The 16,624-nt window shown below is 42.0% G+C and overlaps 1 protein-coding gene and 1 non-coding gene across 3 annotated transcripts in view; both read left to right on the plus strand.

The window, feature by feature from the left end:
* LGR5 (leucine rich repeat containing G protein-coupled receptor 5) overlaps positions 1-16,624 on the plus strand; it is a 126,738-nt gene that overhangs the window by 76,079 nt on the left and 34,035 nt on the right. For both annotated transcript variants that reach the window (XM_065935465.1, XM_065935466.1), the window contains exon 4: positions 4,275-4,346. In XM_065935465.1, coding sequence (XP_065791537.1) covers positions 4,275-4,346 — 72 coding nt within the window. The remainder of the gene's footprint in view (positions 1-4,274; positions 4,347-16,624) is intronic.
* LOC136168075 (U6 spliceosomal RNA) lies at positions 3,956-4,062 on the plus strand. Its single transcript, XR_010663229.1, has one exon. It is a non-coding gene; the product is annotated as a U6 spliceosomal RNA (small nuclear RNA).

The following is a 16,624-nucleotide window of genomic DNA, read 5'->3' on the forward strand; positions in this document are numbered from 1 at the left end:
TCATTCCAAGAAAAGAGCCTGGAAACTACTTGATTTCTAAACACAGGGCAAGTAGGCAGAGAGAATACCTGAGGATCAAGCCAGTGTTACAAAGTCCCCTTTCAACATATAATTTCATCTCCCCTACTTCACTGTACCTGCACCTGATCTTATTTAGTGCTGTTGGTTAAAAAAAAAAAAGATAAACAATTTATTGTTAAAGTAGTTTGGGGACGCTATAATATAATTGTGAATATTTTTAAACTCCTAGGGGAAAGAAATTAAGGAACTATGAAGTCATCCTTTGTCTCTAGAGAAAGTGTTTCATTTTCTTTTCTTACCCATGTGTGAATGATAAAAATGAAGTTGTAAGTACCTAAACCCTTACTCAGTTCATGGTAAATCCTGCTTATATTGACTGCACTGAATAAAGGATTATTTATAAAAGAAATTCAGCAGCTGTGTTGTGAATGCACTCTGTTTTAATTGCACTCCATAGTGCTATAAACCCTTTGTTTTGTCTCCCACTGTAATATCTTAAACAAAAAAAGAATTTTCTAATTAGCTCACTGGAGACTTGTAAGTCTATAATGGAGATAATTTACTTTTGTCATTTGAAAGTAATTAAACAAAAGTTCTTTATTTAGGGAGAGACCAGGACTTAAGTGATTTTTTTAATTGTATTATTGGTGTTTTACTTATAGATATGGTAGAAAATTAAATTGCAGGGAGGTAGCTCAGGGTAGCTTTAAAAGTCATCATTAGTAAAGTTTGTTTAAATTCCATTTTCTGAAGTCAAATATATAAAACTACTGAGAAAGTCTGCAACTATTCAGTGAGGAAAAGCCATTTAAATATCTCTTATCCTCTACTCCAATTTTCCAATATTTTAGAAAGACAACATTATAAAAGTTTCACTATTTGGTTAGCAAAGCATAGGAGGACAATTCAATACATACTTTGAGCCAGTAACATTTTACCTACAAAGCTTAGACATCGTTTAATTCCATTATCTGTATCTTATCATTTAAAATTAGCACACAATTAATGAGGCATTTAGAAAACACTTTTGTCAAGTTAAAATTATATCATATATCAAAACTTCTTGGAAAGGTATAAAATAACATAGAAATGTAAACTTTTAATATTTAGGTAAATTATGCAAAGTACAGCATTTAAGCTACAATTTTCCCAATTCTCTAACCAGTAATTAAATGTGAGGTCTCTCTAAATCTTGACTTGCTCTTAAGGAATCAATATATTTTGAGACTTTTGATTTATGAAATGTTAATTGAATCCAAGATTAAAATAATGAAATTACTTGTTTAAAACTACTGGATTACAAGTGACAGAATTATATTTCTTAGAAAACTGAATCTCAGTCCCAGTGAGAAAAGCATAAATTTTATGATCTACAAATGACTCAGATGGTAAAGAATCCACCTGCAATGCAGGAGACCTGGGTTCGATCCCTGGGTTGGGAAGATCCCCTGGAGGAGGGTATGGCAACCCACTCCAGTATTCTTGCCTGAAGAATTCCCACGGACAGAGGAGCCTAGCAGACTACAGTTCGTGGGGTCTCAAAGAGTTGGACACGACTGAGCGACTAAGCACAGCAAATATTTTTCACCTCTTATTCGATGTGAGGTTACATTTGCATATGTGAAAAAGTGAAGGTTAGTTGCTCAGTTGTGTCTGACTCTGTGATCTCATGGACTGTAGCCCACCAAGCTCCTCTGTCCATGGAATTTTCCAGGTAAGGTTACTGGAGTGGGCTGCCATTCCCTTCTCCAGGGGGGTCTTCCTTGAGAGCTTGTTTGGAGGTTCTAGCAGGGGAGAGCAGCTACTCGTATACCCTTGACCAAAGACCGGTCCTCCTCTATCGGGGATGGTCGTCCTCTTCGACCGAGCGTGCAGCTTCAGGAGGGACGCATGTGGAGCGGTGAGGGAGGAAGGGGACACCCGCCTAGCCAGCCAGATCAGCCATATCAACCCTGGCGATCAATGGGGTGACAGATGTCGCAACCAGATCGCCCTCACATCCTCCAGGGGGTCTTCCTGACCCAGGGATCAAACCCGGGTCTCCTGCATTGCAGGCAGATTCTTTATCATGCAAGTCGCCAGGGAAGCCCTAGCATATTTGAAAGTATAATAAATGTCTTCATATTTTAACCTTCAAACACCTTACCAATCAGACGATATCATTCTATTCCCATTGTACAGATTAAAAAAAAAAAAAACTAAACACCAAGGGTCAAGAAGATTAAATGGTTTGTTTGCCAAGACTCAGAACTTAGACCTCATCTCCAAGCTCAAGGCAGCCTCAAGTTCAGGTGAACATATTCTTAGAAATGCTTAGCAGAGTATAGGGTGGTTCTTTGTGTGCAGTGCCTTGCCTCGCAGCACCAGCATCATCTGGGAGTTTGTTGGAAATGAAAGTTCCCTGGCCCCTACCCAAACCTACTGAACCAGGAACTTTGAGGGTGGGGCCCAGCAAACTGTTCTAACAAGTCTTCTGATGAATTCTGATGACCCCTAAATTTGAGAACCACAGGCAGAGAAATTTTTTTATTGGTCGATTTTATTTTCTCATTAATTAAAACGTCACATCCAGTACAGCCTCACTATATCATTAGTTTGGAGAAGAGATTTAACAATTCACACAAAAAGGGCCAACCTTTATTGAATGCTTACCAGGCAGCAGGTATTGTTCTATGTACTTTCACTCATTAGATCATCACAATAAGCCCTGGGAGGTGGGTATTATTACTGATCACTGAGATGTGGAGAGATTGAATGATTTCCCTGAGGCCATGGGGATACTGGCAGGGAAGAGGTAGTCAGATCCAAGAACCCAGGCTCTTAATCATACTGTGTAAGACATACACCCTGAGAGTGTGTACATTTATTCCTCAAGAGAATGCTGCAAGAGGCAGTGGAAAGTATATCAGGCTTTGGAGTCAGAGTGCCTGCAAAATTAGTGCTATAAGCATTTATGAATAAGGTAGCAGAGTATGACATCCAATGGAAATTTTTTCCATACTGTTTCCCACTAGCAATGATGTATTTCACTTCCTCGTTGCCAGGTGTTTCCATTCTGTAGTCCCCATGTTCTGAAAAGAACTATTGCAACAGTTCAGAAGTGCAATAGTTACCAAAAGCGTTTAATTTGTATCAAAATATGACATGTAAGAAGGGGGAATATCTTTAATAGTCTCCTATTGTTATCCTTCCCTGGTAGCTTAGCTGGTAAAGAATCTGCCTGCAGTGCAGGAGAACCAGTTTGATTCCTGGGTTGGGACGTTCTTCTGGAGAAGGGATAGGGGTGAAGGGATAGGCTACCCACTCCAGTATTCTCAGGCTTCCCTGGTGACTCAGATGGTAAAGAATCTGCCTGCGATGAGGGAGACCTAAGTTCAATCCCTGGGTCGGGAAGATCCCCTGGAGGAGGGCATGGCAACCCACTCCAGTACTCTTGACTGGAGAATCCCCGGGATCAAGGAGCCTGGTGGTCCACGGGGTCGCGAACAGTCAGACACTGAGTGACGAAGCACACTGTTATCCTTACTTCTATCTTGTCTAGTCTATTTGTCACCATGGTGATCCATGAGAAACACCAATAAGATCACATCATTTCCACCCACGTAAACCCTTCAAGGAGAGCTTCTCACCACCTTAGAATAAGCCCCGCGAGTCCTTCCTGAGACAGCCTTAGCTTGGCCCCCGTCTCTCACGCTCACTTTCTCCTCCTGGTCACACTGGTCCTTGCTGCGCCTTTAACAAGTCAAGCACTCCGGCCTCAGGGCCTTTGCACCTGCTCTTCTCGCTTCCTTAAAAACTTCCCGGATGTTCAAATGTTTTGCTCCCTGACACCATTCTGGTATCTCCCGAAAAATCACCTCCTCAGAGAGATCTTCTCTCGCCACCTTTCAAATTAACCTCTCACCCCCTTGTTACCATCTGTGCCAAATCCACGGTGCTCACTTTGGCCGCACGTATACTAACATTGGCCCAATACAGAGAAGGTTAGTGTGGCCTGTGCACAAGGATGATGCCCACACCCACGCTTTGCTCTCTGTGTGTGGCACCTGTCTCAAGTTATATACTCGTTTGTCAATTTTTAATTATCTGTCTCTCCGCAGAGGACTTTCAGCTCCCCACAGGCCAAGGTTTTGTCTGGTGCTCTTTCTGCTGTTTCCCTGACACCTAGAACAGTACCTGACATTGTTATGCCAGATAGTAATTGTTGATTATTGCTGTCATTAATGTTTTTCTCCATTTGTTTTGACATGCAGTATGCTACAGAACAATCACCTGAGACAGGTCCCCACAGAGGCGCTGCAGAACCTGCGAAGCCTTCAGTCACTGTAAGTAGAGCTGAAATTCCAACATGATCTCTGGATCAGTTTGGGAAGGAGCACTGAAATGTCCAATTGACCATTTTAGTAAGTTCCTTGGCTAGGGGCTGTGCTTAAATAAGCTGCAAGTGAGGGTTTCCTTTAGAGCAACAACAAAGTTGTTCTTTGCACTCTCGTTAAACAATATATATGGAAAACACCCATTTTGGAGTTTGGCGTTTCAGGGCAGAGACTTAATCCGAAGACCTGAAATGAAAAGCCTCTTGTATTTGTTGGTATCAGGGCTTCCCAGGTAGCTCAATGGTAAAGAATCCGCCTGCCAATGCAGGAGACACAGGAGATGCCAGTTTGATCCCTGGGTCAGGAAGATCTCCTGCAGAAGAAATGTCAACCCATTCCAGTATTCTTGCCTGGAAAACTCCATGCACGGAGGAACCTGGCGGGCTCAGTCTGTAAGATGGCAAAAAGTCAGACACGGCTGAGTGACTGACCACACACACATATGTTATCACAGGACAAAAATATCCAGGACTACACCCCACCCCATACAAGAGTTTAGTTTCTGAATTCAAATCAGGAATGATACTTTCTCCTTTTATTTAGAAAAATAAGAGTCAAAATCTAGACCTCTTGGCCTCATCAGTTTATTCTATGTTTAGATAATCAGAGCTGCCCTGTAATACAATTTTGCTGAGTCAAATAAAGGCTTAATTTTTTTTAAAGTTTATTTTTAATTGACTGATTGCTTTACAACATTGGTTTGATTTCTGTCACACATCAACATGAATTAACCACAGGTGTACTTTTGTCCCCTCACTCTTGAATCTCCCTCCTTAATTTTTTAAGTTCTGTATGTGCAGCAGGGGACCTCAATTCAGGAAGCTAAGATGGAATGGTATATCTTGAGGTCATATCAGGCAGGTCTACAAACCAGAACGTCCTTACCACCCCACACAGGGAGGCAGACTAATTCAGAGAGCCCCACAGATAACCACACACACCCCAGATTCACACACTACACACAGGCACACTATTGGTCCTTACTCTGAACCCACTTTTCCATCAGGGGTTTCCACCCGTCTCTGAATGAACAGAAACTGGTTATTCCTCACAGATAGCACTTTCTTACCAGCTAGATGTTTTGGAGCTTGAGAAGTAAGCAGTTGTTTACAGTGACTGTTTGACAACACTGCCATGAGTACTTGATCAATCAATCTCCACCTCATCAGAATGTATGTGTTTACAACATATTGCATGATTTCCAGTATCCACATGTGTAATATATGCTTTCATCTTACTTACACTGAAGGTCCTCATCTGTCAAACAGAATACTGATTTCTGGTTTAGAAGAATGAGGGAAATAAATGTATAAAAAAAAGACAAATAAATATTGCAGACTTGAGTTGAACATCATGGTAAAGAATCCATCGGTTAATAATGACAAATAGTTTGCTTAATGCCTTTTACCACGGTGACTCAAGAGAAGGAGGAACATGAGGTGACACTTTGTTACTTTGATCTTCTTTTTTTTTTTAATGAAAGTAAATCTGTGCTGGAGATCATTCTAAGCTTTTGATTCCAGTCAAACAAAGTGACTTCCTAGGTTTTCACCAGCCTAGAGATAAACAAGCCCACAAGAGCCCCTTTGTGTCCGGGGATGGGTCAACTGCATTTTCAGGAGCTCTGTAATGACATCACTGTATCACCCCCTCTTTTGTTGCACAAGCCTCTTCCTGGAGGAAAGAACCGGCCAGAGCAGCAGAGGGCTGTCTGGGTTGTCTGTGTCAGGGCACAGGGTCTAGTGGTGAACTGAAAAGCGAGATCATAGCAGAGGCCAACAGGAACTTTAAACAGCTGTGAGGCAGGCAGAAGATGGAAGGATAAGGGTTTGTAACCAAAAGCCACCATCAGCTGAAAGAAGATCACAAACGGAACACACTCCGAAGTGAGCTCTTTGAGAAAGTGAGAACCATGAACCTCTTGTTCACTGGAACTCCGCGGTGCCTCTCTGATCAAGGTGTTCAGATTTAGTTTCTTACCATCCGCTATTCACTGTTCACCAGGTGTCTCCTGCACTTGGTGTCCAGTTCACAAAAACAATAGCGTTTGAAACCTTGTAAGTACGTGTTCCCTGTGAAAAAGCCGAGGGTTGACTTTCTAGTGGGATGCTGGCACATCCAGACCGAGGCATGGGGATGGATGGCTGGCCCCCAGTGCGTGCTGGACTGTATCGCTGGTTATGTGATGTTTGTCCCGGGTCCGTTTGCCCAGCACACGACAGACCATGGAGGTGTTGAGTGTTGGCAGTATGCTGCGATGACACTTGTCTCACAGTTTTTGTAATACTTTGATACAGGCATTAAGATTGGACAGAAGAGCATTATGAACTTTAACCACTAGCCACACAGACACAATGTTGAACCAACCAAAGGCGTCCCTTACCCCGTTTGGAGATTTGGGCTACTGTGAGCTGTTTTAAAGTTTTACTATTATCCCAGATTCAAGATGTTCTTTTGTTGTTGTTGTTGTTTTTAAATTTTATTTGTTAATTGAAGGATAATGGCTTTACAGAACTTTGTTGGTGTTTTAATGGTATTTCTCCTGCTTCTTTCAAGCAGGAGAAAATAAAAACGGTTTTGCATCAAGTGGTCGTTACAAACATGCATTCCTTATCCATTGGCCATTCATCTGCCATGCGTACTTCAGCCTCCGTGCTACTTCCACAGCAATACAAGTAACAAAGGAGGTGACACGTTTCTCATCCATGACGCCTGGTAGGATCCTATTCAGCTGCCTCTCTAGCTTTCCTTGGACTACCGGCAACCTTTAGACCTCCACTTACACTTTTTAAAAACTATTTATTTGGCCCTGTGAGATCTTCGTTGTGGCAGTCAAACTCTTTGTTGCAGCATGTGGGATCTAGTTCCCCGGCCAGAGATTGAACCCAATGCCTCTGCATTGGAGTGTGGAGTCTTAGCCACTGGATCACCAGGAATGTCCTACTCACCCTTCTTCTAATAGTTCCTTTTTTCTCTCTCTTGAATTCACTCTATTTTTCTCCACTTTATTATTTTCCTTGTTATTCATTCATTCTGCACTTCCCAGGGGCTGGGAATGCATCACCCCTGTGCATTCCTGGCTTTGAAACTTCTGAAGTGAATTGTTGATTTTAGTTGCAGTGAAGAATTATCTGGAGAGTCTGAGAGCCTCGGCCGCACCGCAGACCAATTAAAATCAGAACCTCTGTAGGAGACCCAAACATCAGTGATTTCTAACCGGTTTAATGATATAGTTAAGTGCTTCTTAAGTGAGTATTGGGAAAAACGAGTGTCCTGAGATGATTTGCAAATCATCTCCTAAACTCTTTTCAAACCTGAAATAATAACAAAGCCCATATTTTGCATTCCAGTAAAGAACCCGCCTGCCAATTCAGGTAGACATGAGACATGGGTTTGGTCCTTGGGTTGGGAAGATCCCCTGGAGAAGGGTATGGCAACCCACTCCAGTATTCTTGCCTGGAGAATCTCATGGACAGAGGAGTCTGGCGAGCTGCAGTCCATAGGCTTGCACAAAGTCTGACGTGACTGAAGCGACCTAGCACTCGCACACACGCAGTTACACACGTAGCACTCAGGAACTAATATGGGGCTTCCTAGGTAGCATTAGTGGTAAAGAACCCACTGGCCAGTGCAGGAGACATAAGAGACTCAGGTTCAATCTTCGGGTCACGAAGATTCCCCTGGAGGAGTGCATGGCAACCCACTCCAGCATTCTTGCCGGGACAATCCCATGGACAGAGGAGCCTGGAGGGCTACAGTTCACGGGTTCACAAGGAGTCGGATACGACTGAAGCGACTCAGCGTGCACACCCGCATAAACTAATGTGAAATGAAAGTCAAGAGCCTTTTATTCACAAAGTTGGCTTGTTTGTGCTTAGTTGAAATAGCTCACATCTGCCTATTGAGTCCTACTGACAGTCTGGGGTAGATGAAGTGAGGAGGCCACATGCGTATTATCCTGCTATTCAAATGTATCCATAGAACGGCAGCACCAGCACCTCCCATGTAGACTTGGCTTCATTGAATAAACCTTAGAAACTTGATATACATGGAAACTGGTAACCTTATTGCAAGGAAGAAACACATTGTACTCATGTTTCAAGGGATGTGATTTTCACTGGTTCCATGTAAACAACAAATAGTTTGCCTTGTTCACAATGAAAGCACACAGGTACATTTGTGTTCTTTGAGCTCTCCTGATGCTTACAAACTGTTCAGCTAAAGAGTAAGAAGGCAAGTCCGTGTACCCAAGCCCAGCAGTCCGGAGCCTGCCTCTGTACAATATGTGCCTTGTACACTAGGTTTCTGACATGGCAGTGGCTGCCCAGACACCAGTGGGACTTTTTTGTAATGTAATCAAGTATAACTTAATTTCCTTTCTGTTTTTTGGAAAGGAATAGGAAATGTAATCAGAATTCACAGTGAACTGGATTTCACCAGGAAACTTTTGGCATTATAGTCACTGGAGGACTAGGATCAGATTGCAGTGATTTGATGGAATCTCAAAGCTTAACCCTCCCACATCCTCACAAATATTGTTAAGAAATAGATCACTGAAAAAAAATAAAATCATTGCTTCATTGGCTCACAGTCGTTAATGATATGCAAGCATCTCCCTGTCATTAGTGAAAGTTCAGGGTAATCAAAGAAAATGACATATTCATGTCTGTCCGGCTAATATTAAATAGTAGTAAGTACTATACTATTTAATATCTGTTGATTTTCATGCCAACTCTGCAATAGCAAAACTAATTGTGGAAAATGCAGAATCATAAAAATCATGAGCTGGTAAATAGAAAATGAAAGGAGAATTAGACATGTCTTTAGTATTGTCTCTACTCTCCAATTAGCTGATAATCATCTTTAGAGTACAGACATTATTTTAACACCTGAGCTGCTGCTGCTGCTAAGTTGCTTCAGTTGTTTCTGACTCTGTGCAACCCCATAGATGGCAGTCCACCAGGCTCCTCCATCCCTGGGATTCTCCAGGCAAGAACACTGGAGTGGGGTGCCATTGCTTCTCCAATGCATGAAAGTGAAAACTGAAAGTGAAGTTGCTCAATCGTGTCCAACCCTTAACGACCCCATGGACTGCAGCCTACCAGGCTCTTCCATCCATGGGATTTTCCAGGCAAGAGTGCTGGAGCGGGGTGCCATTGCCTTCTCTGTTAAGACCTGAGAAGAGTCTCTAACTCTTGCCGGAATATGAGCTGCCTGAGCGTCTCACTGTGACAGAGGCTTAAGGGCTATAGACACCCTCCTCTTTGAACACTGTGAAATGTCACTAACTTCCCCTTGACTCTTCAGAGTAGGGTTTTGCTACTAATAAACCAAAAAGAGAGTCAGCAGGAAGAGGAGGAGGTGAGGAAGAAGAGGCAGGGCTCACAGTGCTGAGCAGAAAGGAAGGCAAGCCTAGAAGCAGCAGCAGATCCCCATCAACAGCCAGGAGCCTCTTGGGTTTCAGCCTGAGGATAAAGGAAGTAACAGAAGACAGGGAGGTGTAAACAGATGAAAAGAAAGCAGAGGGAGGTAACCAAGCGGATAAGATTAAAAGATCAAAAGGGTTAAAAAAAAAAAAAAAAAAAAGCAATGGTTTTAGTATTAGTGACATTATTCCTTCCACTAAAATAGTGTACAGAAAGAGGAATTTTAAGCTTACATAATTAAAATCCACCATGGTCTTGGTTTTGTTTTTCACAACAAGGCCTATACATTAGGTCTACCTTGGGATGGAAGAGTACTGAGACATTCTAGAGACGAAGACTTTTGTCTGTTGAGCTATCTGGAGTTCATTTCACACGCCACATGTAAACCAGCACCCAGTAAATTGTTCTGAGGAGAAAGGGTTTTGCCTTGTCCCCCTCCTCCCATTTTAACATCGGGAGAGGGGACTGCCCTGGTGGTCCTGGGATTAAGACCACACGCTTTCAAGGCCAGGGTGCAGGTTCAACCCCTGGTTGGGATAACTAGGATCCCACATGCCACGAGGTCAAGAAAAAAAATTAGGAGAAAATTATTTTCAAAGGCAAAGCCCTTTTTCCACAGAAAGAGAGAGCTCAAATTGGAACCTCAGAATCAGATGAAAAACAAAAGCAAAATGTGAGCACTTTAAGCAAGACCCGAGGTGTGAGATACTGTTATAACTGCTATTACAGGTTATCTATCAGTTCTATAAGTCACAGATTTGACAATCATATCAGATAGGTAAATAACTAAAAGAGAACATAGATGTTGTGGAATGAGAAGTAAAATCAGCTCTTTCATCTCGTGGTGTAACATAAAGTTTAGCTTTGAAAAGTAAGTTTGAAAAGTAGCAAGAAGCTAAAAGGATGCCGACTCTGGGAAGGCACATTGTGAATGGGACAAAGTGTCCCCTTTTCTGGAATAATGGGGGTTGAATGAACTGTGAAAAGGCACATAAAGAAGCAGTCAAGTTTAGGAACAAGACAAGGATAGAATTAGAAATCCCCAAAAGCCGTTCACATTTATTCAAATTCTTACGTACACCATCTCGCTTCACCCTAAAATCAACCTCATGAAGCAGGATCTGAGGTCACCCCTTCCTTAGTGATGAAGGAGGAGAAAGCTCAGAGATGTCACTGAACCTCCGGAAGGCCATTTGTCTTTTAACAGAGTCAGGCTAGAGGGGAGTCTGGGGTAAGACCTCTGGCCTTTCCGGCTCCAAAATCTTCCTATTTTATCACCGTTCCGTCATGCCTTCTGAGAGCATCCCCTACAGGCACACGAGAAATGTGCTAACAGGAGGGAAAGGGGCCTGAGGGAAACACAGAGTCACTCTCGGCGACTGGCTTTCCTGCTGCTCTTCTGAGCTATACATCCCACTGTTTCCATGAAGGGTTTAGAAGTTGATCTACAAGATTTAGCTCTACAAGATTTAGCTTTCCCATTGTTTCAACCCCACTGCAAGAGCTCCCCACTTCAAGAGAAGGGTTCAGAGAAGAGTAATAAAATTAAGTCTCAGGTTGGAGATATTTGGATAGGCAGGAGTCACAAGTTGTTCCTGAAGACAAGGTTCAGAAGCACTGTGGGGGCTTCCCTGGTGGCTCAGTGGTGAAGAATCCACCTGCCCACGCAGGAGACATGAGTTCAGCCCCTGGTCTGGGAGGATCCCACATGCCGCAGAGCAACTAAATCCGTGCACCACAACTGCGGAGCCTGTGCTCTCGAGCCCGGGGCTGCAGCCACGTGCAGAAGCCACCGAAGCCCACGTGCCCTGGAGCCCGCGCTCCGCAACAGGAGAAGGCACCGCACCAGAGAGTAGTCCCCGCTCCCCTCAACCAGAGAGAAGCCCGCACAGCAACAAAGAGCCAGCACAGCCCAAGATCAATAAGGACGGAGTTGAGGGAGGGAGTTGAATGGGACACAGAATTAAGAAAAAAGTTTGGCTAGATAAGGTGGATACGCTCTGAATATCAGAACCAGAAACTGGGATTTGAAAGGCATGGCAGCGTGGAAGAGCTGTGGGCTCCTAAAGGGCATGACATAGAGTCCCGTTTTAGGGAGACTCATCTGGCAGCAGCCTTCAGGATTAACCAAAGAGATAAGAGATCAAAGGCAAAAGGACCAGCTAGAGGCTATTGCATAATGCAGGTGTGAAGAGATAAGACACTTTACTAGGCAGTGGAAATGAACAATCTTGGAGATGAAGATTAAATGGCGAAACCTTGGAGAATGATTGTCTGGAAATCAATGGGAGGTGTAAAGATGACCCCCAGATTTCAAACTCTGCTGATAGCTGGGAGACTAATGGTGCACCCTGACAAAAAGGAGGTCTTTGTTTTCTGCGGAGAAAAATGAAACGAAAGAAGTTAATACTCATGGTACTTCCATTCTGGGTCATCTTCCTGTTAAAAAATTCACAGCAGTGGTAACCTCTGAGAAACTGAGCAGCTTCATGTAAATTGACTTTAAAATATGTTCCTCATTGGAATCTTGTACTTCCCAATGATTCCAGAGAGACAGGAGCTTGATTCTGTTAGACACTTCATCCGGTGTGAGATCACTGGTCTCATTCACTTTAGAGACAAGTCAGCTGACTAGTCTCTAAATTATTATACCTCCACAAACCTGTACACCTTTTCTCTCCCCAAGTTGCAGAGATGGAAAAAACCTTTTTACCTTTTCAGAGGTAAGTCTAAAGCAATAACTTTTCTTCCTGGTTTACATTAAGTTTATCAATAAATAAGATGGAAAATAGGAAGATAGAAGCAGAAATTCCCGTATAAGCAATCATGGTGTTCATATGAATTCAAATGCTTAGTATCTTCCTAGGCTATAGATGGTAAATTTCATTAGAAATTTGAATTCCACATTGTCATCACTTCATAAATATTAAAAAAACAATAACAAAAAATGACTCATTTGATTATGAAGAATTCATATAAATCAATACAATCTATAAGAATTCATGTGGATAAAATTCTATCTTGATAGTATTATTATCAAAATGATCTGGCAAATTCAATTCCAATGACCGACTGGTTCCAATGCAATAAAATTTCTAAGCAGTAAAATTTCACCATAACAACGACTTGAGGGACTTAGTTAAATTTATCATATACAAGCTTAGAACTACATGCTTTTCATTTAGTAGCAAAACTGGATAATCATTGAAACTGCTCTCATTTCTTAAAATGTTATAAATGAACTAAATCACTGTGCTCCTTTGACTCCCAGGAATTGTTCAAAGTGGTCTCCTCACAAAATGTACAAGAGAGTTGATCATTTCTTCAAAAGAAGAGAAATGCTCGTCCAACTATAAAACAGCTATGTCAAATGCTGTGCTTCATAGGTCCGTTTATTGGAAGAGTCCCCATAAACTGTATTAAACCTGCAGCTGCAACATTCTTCACACCTTTGCCTTTTTTTCCCTCGAGTCATCCATGTTAATAATTGACAATATTACAGTCATCTCAAATGAGAATTAGTCAAGATCAATGGCTTATCTTCTGACTAACGCTTTCTTCCTTGCAGTTAATGGGTTATCAAAGATATTCTCAAACAAAGATATAAGTTTGTGTTATACACTGGACAAGGTATATCTTGTACATATACAAGATACATGTAAAGGTCTATTTTCTAGAGAAACAAGAGCTGGAGTGACCTCATCAATTCACTAATCCCTACCATAATGCCATCTATAAAGCAAAAATTCCTTTCAAGAGTGTGGGACAGATTAATATAATGTTCCTTTTAAAAGAGAAAAATTGCAAAATTAAGCCTTTTTGCATGGAAACAGTAGGGAAGAATTTCAGAGAGAAGGCAAGAAAACAACTTTTTTTTTCTTTTTCCTGACATTAAAAAAATTTTTTTTTTGCCCATTGCCTTTCAGTTCTTCCTCACATAGGATACACTGATATTACAGAACTGTATTCACAATGAACATGCAGGTCTGTTTTATCTTTCATTTGTGTAATACTGGTTAACGTTCACCCCTGCACAGTTCCATCTGCCCAGCTGCCCGGAACACTGAGCCCCCATAGTTTCCTCATCTTCCTTTCTGGTCACATCTGCCCAGTCTCCCTGTTTGGTCAGGCTGCTTATTTACCTCCTGTCCTTCACCCCAGGCCTTCCTCCGCCTTTCCACACTTCTAACACGCATCCCTTCTCGCCCGATGACGGCAACCACCGTGGTCACTTCCTGTCTCCCAGCTCCTCCTGCACTCAGCTATCGGCGTGACCTTCCCACAGCACACCCATTATTAGGGTGTACACACCCACCCCAGAGGAATGTTTTTACACAGGTCTTAAAGAATGCTTGGTGGGGGAGGCCAAGACATTCCTCACAGGGAAGTGACCCAGAAATTTCATGGGACTCAAGTTATCCCGACTCCAAATGCTGGCCTTGGATATTCACAGTTATTGAAGCCCATCAGGCTGAAGTGGACAGTCCTGACCAGGTGCCAGTGATGAGAAGACATGACCTAGGGCCCTGAGAAACAGCCCCTCTGCCCAGCAGTTAGTCCAGTAAAACCCCTCTAGGCACTTGAGCTCCCCACCAGTCCTCCCCCCAGAGAAGAAGTTGTTTCAGCATATACCCAAAAGTCATATTTCTCATCAGTTGTGGTCCTCTAAGTAACATTGCAAAGGCTCATATTAATAAAAATTGTGTTCTTGCATCAGATGATATCTTCTTTTTCCTCAACCACTTTAGCCTTTGAGGCCTTTTTGGACCTTTTAACACGAAAGATTTGTGCATCTCCTTTTCTCTGTTAGGGAAGACTTCCTATAACACCAATCAAAACATGCCATTTAAGGATGTACAGTGAGTGGAAAATCAGTCGTCCTGCCAGTTCACATGACCAAAAAAAAGGCAATCTATTATAGAGATATTTGACGTTACAAATGATTAAGGCCTTCAGGAAAAAAGTAAAAGGAACTTTGGGAGAGCAGGGAATGATGCCACTTCCTAAATGTGAAACTTTTTCTCACATAAAAAGCCTATCATTTGTAAAGTGCTTTACCACTTACAAAATCCTTCCACATATGTTTTTCTTATTTAATTCCCATAGTAATTTTGTGATCTGTTGTGATACTGCTTTACAGATATGAAAATTGACCCTTAGAGAGATTAATCAGATGCTCCCTGATCTCGAAATTAATAAGTGACAATCTTGAGTTAAATCTATGTCTTATTTCTCCTAACTCAGTGCACTTTCCAGTTTCACATACATTCATTATGTAGCTGGTTCCAAGTGACTTAAGAAGTAGAGTAAAATGTTATTTTATCTATCTTTTCCTGTAAGTTATAAGGCACAAATGGTGCATACAATGAGTGTCATTTCCCATACAGTCATTACTTTTCTTTTTTGTTTATTTATTTTTTAATTGAAGGATAATTGCTTTACAGGATTTTGCTGTTTTCTGTCAAACCTCAACATGAATCAGCCATAGGTATACATATATCCCCTCCCATTGAACCTCCCTCCCGTCTCCCTCCCCATTCCACCCCTAGGTTGAGACAGAGCCCCTGTCTGAGTTTCCTGAGCCACACAGCAAATTCCCGTTGGCTAACTATTTACATATGGTAATGTAAGTGTCCATGGTACTCTCCCCATACATCTCATACTGCATTTCAAGATCAGAGTTAAGAGGTTTATTTGTAAGAAAGAAGGGGCCATATTAAAGTGTTTTATTTTGCTACACCTAACTGCTTGCAGGCTTTATGCTGCTTCTGCCACATTATCAATGGATGTTTCAACACCAAGATCATGGCTAGAAACTTTCTCTGACAGTATGCCATCTACCACATGTCATCGCTTCTCCTTTGCCTTCAGAGTGAAGATGTAGTATTCAGTAATGTAACAGGAACAAAACCATTCTCCCTTTGTGATACTGACACACACACACATAGTGATAACACTGAAGGCTGGAAAGGAAGGGTGACTTCTATTACGTCTGTTTGCAGACACCACTTCATTATTTCTGTTACAAGGGATGAAAGAGTAGTCTGCATGTCTCAGAACTGAAATTTACTGACAGGTGGCACTCATGTAACCCATGTTTGACTAAGGGAAAATTTGAGTTTCTTCTTTTTTTCTGACTGGTTTCTATGTCACAACACAAAAACACCAACTGTTAACTGAACCTCCAGCAATCATAACGTAAAATCATTAAGAGGCTTTATAATTTACAAAGTCTTGTATTCTTTTCTTTAATCGTAAAGCCACCTATTAGAGGAGTTGCCCTCAATTTATAGATGTGAAAGCTGAGGTCTGTTGACTTGGTCATGGTCATATAGCTGTTATTTGACTTGGACTCGAAATTTCTCATCCCAAATCTCTTCACTTTTTCACAGATTCTGAGATGACTGAACACACACACACACATACATTCCTTGTGACTTTCAGGAAATAGGAATGATGACAAAGAAAACCTTAAAAGGTGGAGTTATACACATAGTTATTTTTGCTGCTCCTGACATTTCTTCATGTGTTTTCATGGCCTGCGTAGTGGTGTTCTCCTTAAACTCTAGCACTTCAGTATTGCATTTTTCAAGCATATGAGTGGACGATGCCCAGCTGCCCCTAAAGACCAGGCTGACATAATGTGAGCTCTTTGTTTGCTCACGGAGTCGGCACAACTCGTGCCCTGCCAGCTGCTTTTCCACAGCCTTAACCTTGTTCTGTAAGAACCACCTGGACAAGTGGTTGAATAACGAATTCCACACTCCAGTTTGTCTGGAGATCTTCTGTTAAGATTCAATC

The sequence above is a fragment of the Muntiacus reevesi genome, chromosome 4, assembly GCF_963930625.1.
Source record: "Muntiacus reevesi chromosome 4, mMunRee1.1, whole genome shotgun sequence".
Classification (NCBI taxonomy): domain Eukaryota; kingdom Metazoa; phylum Chordata; class Mammalia; order Artiodactyla; family Cervidae; genus Muntiacus; species Muntiacus reevesi.